The sequence below is a fragment of the Pithys albifrons genome, chromosome 8, assembly GCF_047495875.1.
Source record: "Pithys albifrons albifrons isolate INPA30051 chromosome 8, PitAlb_v1, whole genome shotgun sequence".
Lineage (NCBI taxonomy): Eukaryota > Metazoa > Chordata > Aves > Passeriformes > Thamnophilidae > Pithys > Pithys albifrons.
In genome coordinates this window covers 36,310,269-36,313,113 of record NC_092465.1, presented here as the reverse complement: position 1 = coordinate 36,313,113, position 2,845 = coordinate 36,310,269, and the positions used below count along the sequence as shown (strand labels likewise).

The following is a 2,845-nucleotide window of genomic DNA, read 5'->3' as shown; positions in this document are numbered from 1 at the left end:
AGAATGACAGAGGAAAAGCGATAGAGACAGAGGAGTCTTCTGTTCACCGACAAACTAGCAATGAGCCCAGAGAGCTGAGGACATCACAGAAAGAAGTGAATCCTCGGTGGAGAAAATTGCACTGAGCTCCCAAAGCCTAACAGTGGGTGTGCAGCAGAGAAGGTAATTTCAGCTGTGGAGGTGAGGGCTCCACTGTGAGCTAACTGGGAACAGCCCCTTCCCATGAGTGAGGCCCCAGAGTCAGGGAATGTTCAGAATGCCATTGGCTGAGGGAGATACAGGTGCTGCTGTTGAGGAAGGAGGAAAAGCAAAAGGAACATTTCAGGCTCTGAACATACAAGCAATTTCCCTGCCCCACTTCTTCCTTTGCTCCCACAAGAGAGTAATTTCCAACAGCTCTGTTATTGTGGGGCTGGGAGATGATTTCTGACTGTCTTCCAGCAAAGAGTCAGGTTGGTCTCTCATGCAGCTCAATTATTTCGTCCTCACTGTCTTCCTAGGCCAACAGCTGGATAAGTGTGGGGTTTTCATCAGTGTATCTTTGTTGTTCCACCCAGCAATCCTCAACGGCATTATCAGGCCCATGTAAAGAAAGTCCATTTAGTAGAGGAAAATCGCTCTGACTTATCTGCTAATATTGGTGCTTTTGCTTGTGTTCACTCAAGAAGATCTTAAGTTTTAAAAAGTGAAGGAAAGAAAGTGAAAAGAAACCTTGGATCGCTTCTCTGTCTCTTTTTTCTCCTTCAACACACCTCCATCTCCCTCTTTCTTCTGATTACTTTGCTGTCACCACAGGACATCTCAGCTGTCTTTGAAACCCAACATTCCTTGAACTTGTGCCTCTTCTTGTGCTCTGGGTTTGTGTCGTGACGACAGAGCCCGCCTCGCGACCGAGCTGGTGGCAGTAGAGAGGGAAAGAGAGAGGAAAGGAGGGGAGGAGGGGCCGGAGAGGAGGCGGCGCGCCCGCAGCAGAGAGCCGGGGCTGGCGGGGGCAGCGAGGCGAGGGCGGCGGAGCGGCGGGATGCGGCGGTGGCGGGGCGCGGGGCTGGCGGCGCTGGCCGCGGTGCTGCTCGGTGAGCGGGGCTGGCAGTGGGAAGGAGAAGGGGGGTCGCGGTCTTTGTGGGACGGGGACTGGACCCAAGACTCCTGTCTGACCCTCCCTCTCGATCTTTACTTTTTGTTTGTCTCCACCTTTGCTATCGTAATTTCTTCGCGCCATGAAATCATTCCCTCCCAGCTCTCCTGTCTTGGTTACTCCATTTGTTTCCGAATGCATGCCTCTATCCATCCATCCACTCCTCACAGCCAGTCCCTTTTCTGCACTCTTCTTTGCTCAGCTGAACTCTGATTTTCCTTCGAAAGATTCTTCGTATTCTTGTCCACAATGAACCACTCGCCAAGAAAAATGTCATTCCATACTTTATTCTCAGAATATATCCCCATCATCTCTGGTCTGTTCTCTTCTCCTCTCTCCTCTTACATGGACCTTTCTGCAATAGAACAGTAATTCTTTTTCTCCCTGGCAGTGGCTGCGAGCAGAGCCCGGGTGCAGCAGGAACCATTAGCACAGACTACCGAGGGGACTGATATCACCATCAACTGCTCACATCCAGAAATCCAGTCTGGAGATTGGATCATGTGGTACCGTCAGCACCCGGGCAGAGGCCCCGAACTCCTCGTGAGAGTTCACAAAGAATCCAAAGAGCTGCCGGACAAGTCGGGACAGGTGTCGGTGCCACCAGACCGTCGCTGGAGCTCGCTGTGGCTGTACGGGCCCCGCTTTCGGGACGCGGCAGTGTATTTCTGTGCCCTGAGAGACACGGGCAGAGGAGCCGGGGCTGCGGCCGGGCACGAACCGCCGCGGGCGGGGCCGGGCGGGGGCACAGCGCCGGCCGGGCCAGCAGGGGGCGCTGCCGCCCCGCCCGCCGGGCCCGTTCAGGCCCCGCAGCCCCCGCGGCTCCGCCCGTTCCCTCGCCCTGTCCCTGCTCCCCAACAAACACCCCATGTCTTTCACAGTCCCCAAATACTTCTTCACGTCATTCAGTAAGGAGTCTGGTCCACCTGCAGGCAGGAAAACTGATGAGTTTATCACACAGTCACCTTACAATTCTGGCACCTGTCATTCCCGGACAAGGGGTCAATCATCACACCCAAATTCCTAGTGAGGAGATTGTAGCAAAGAGTGTTGTGCTGGGAGTCCTCCTGTCAAGGAGAAACTGTTTGTCTGACTCTGGCCATGGGTGTTTAGAGGACGTGCTGTTCCCAGAGGTGTTTTCCTTGAAGGACTTCAGGTGTGGTCTGAGAAGGGAGAGAAAGCCCTTGTGGGGAATAGAGAGTCAAATACTGGTATCTCGTTGCCTTTGCCTGCAAAGGGGTCCTGCCTCCTGGCCACACACAATAGGAGGTGCAGGCCTCAATCTCTGTCTGAGCAGTACATGGCAGGTGAAGGTCACCATGGACACCCCTTCCATGCTGGGGTCTGCTTGTGAACTCCAGGAGGAGCAAAAGGCAGGAAAGCTGCCTGCAGCCTCCTATTGCCTGACAGCAGGCTGTTTGGTCTCCTCCTTCAGGCTTCTCCATGAAATTCCAGGTACTCCAGGTCACTTTGGCACTGAACCTGGAGCTGAGAGGCATCCCTTCTCACCAGCCTGTGTTTGCTTGAGAGCAGTCTTAGAGCACCTTCTGACTCTGAGGTCTGTGAGCAGCTCAGCTGTAGTCTGACTGCCGAGACAGGAACTTTCCAATGCTGAAAATAATCCCTTTGGCTCATGGAAATCTGAAACACAGTAAGAGTCACAGTTTGGTGTTTCTCCTTGGGTTGAGCATGTTAACAACTTCCATTTCT

General features: G+C 53.6%; 1 gene segment (V, D, J or C); it reads left to right on the top strand.

Moving 5' to 3' along the window:
• Window positions 1–988: 988 nt before the first annotated feature.
• LOC139675321 (T cell receptor alpha variable 4-like) lies at window positions 989–2,362 on the top strand. The segment is given in 2 exon segments: window positions 989–1,073; window positions 1,527–2,362. Coding segments are annotated over 2 exon segments (573 nt in total).
• Window positions 2,363–2,845: the final 483 nt, after the last annotated feature.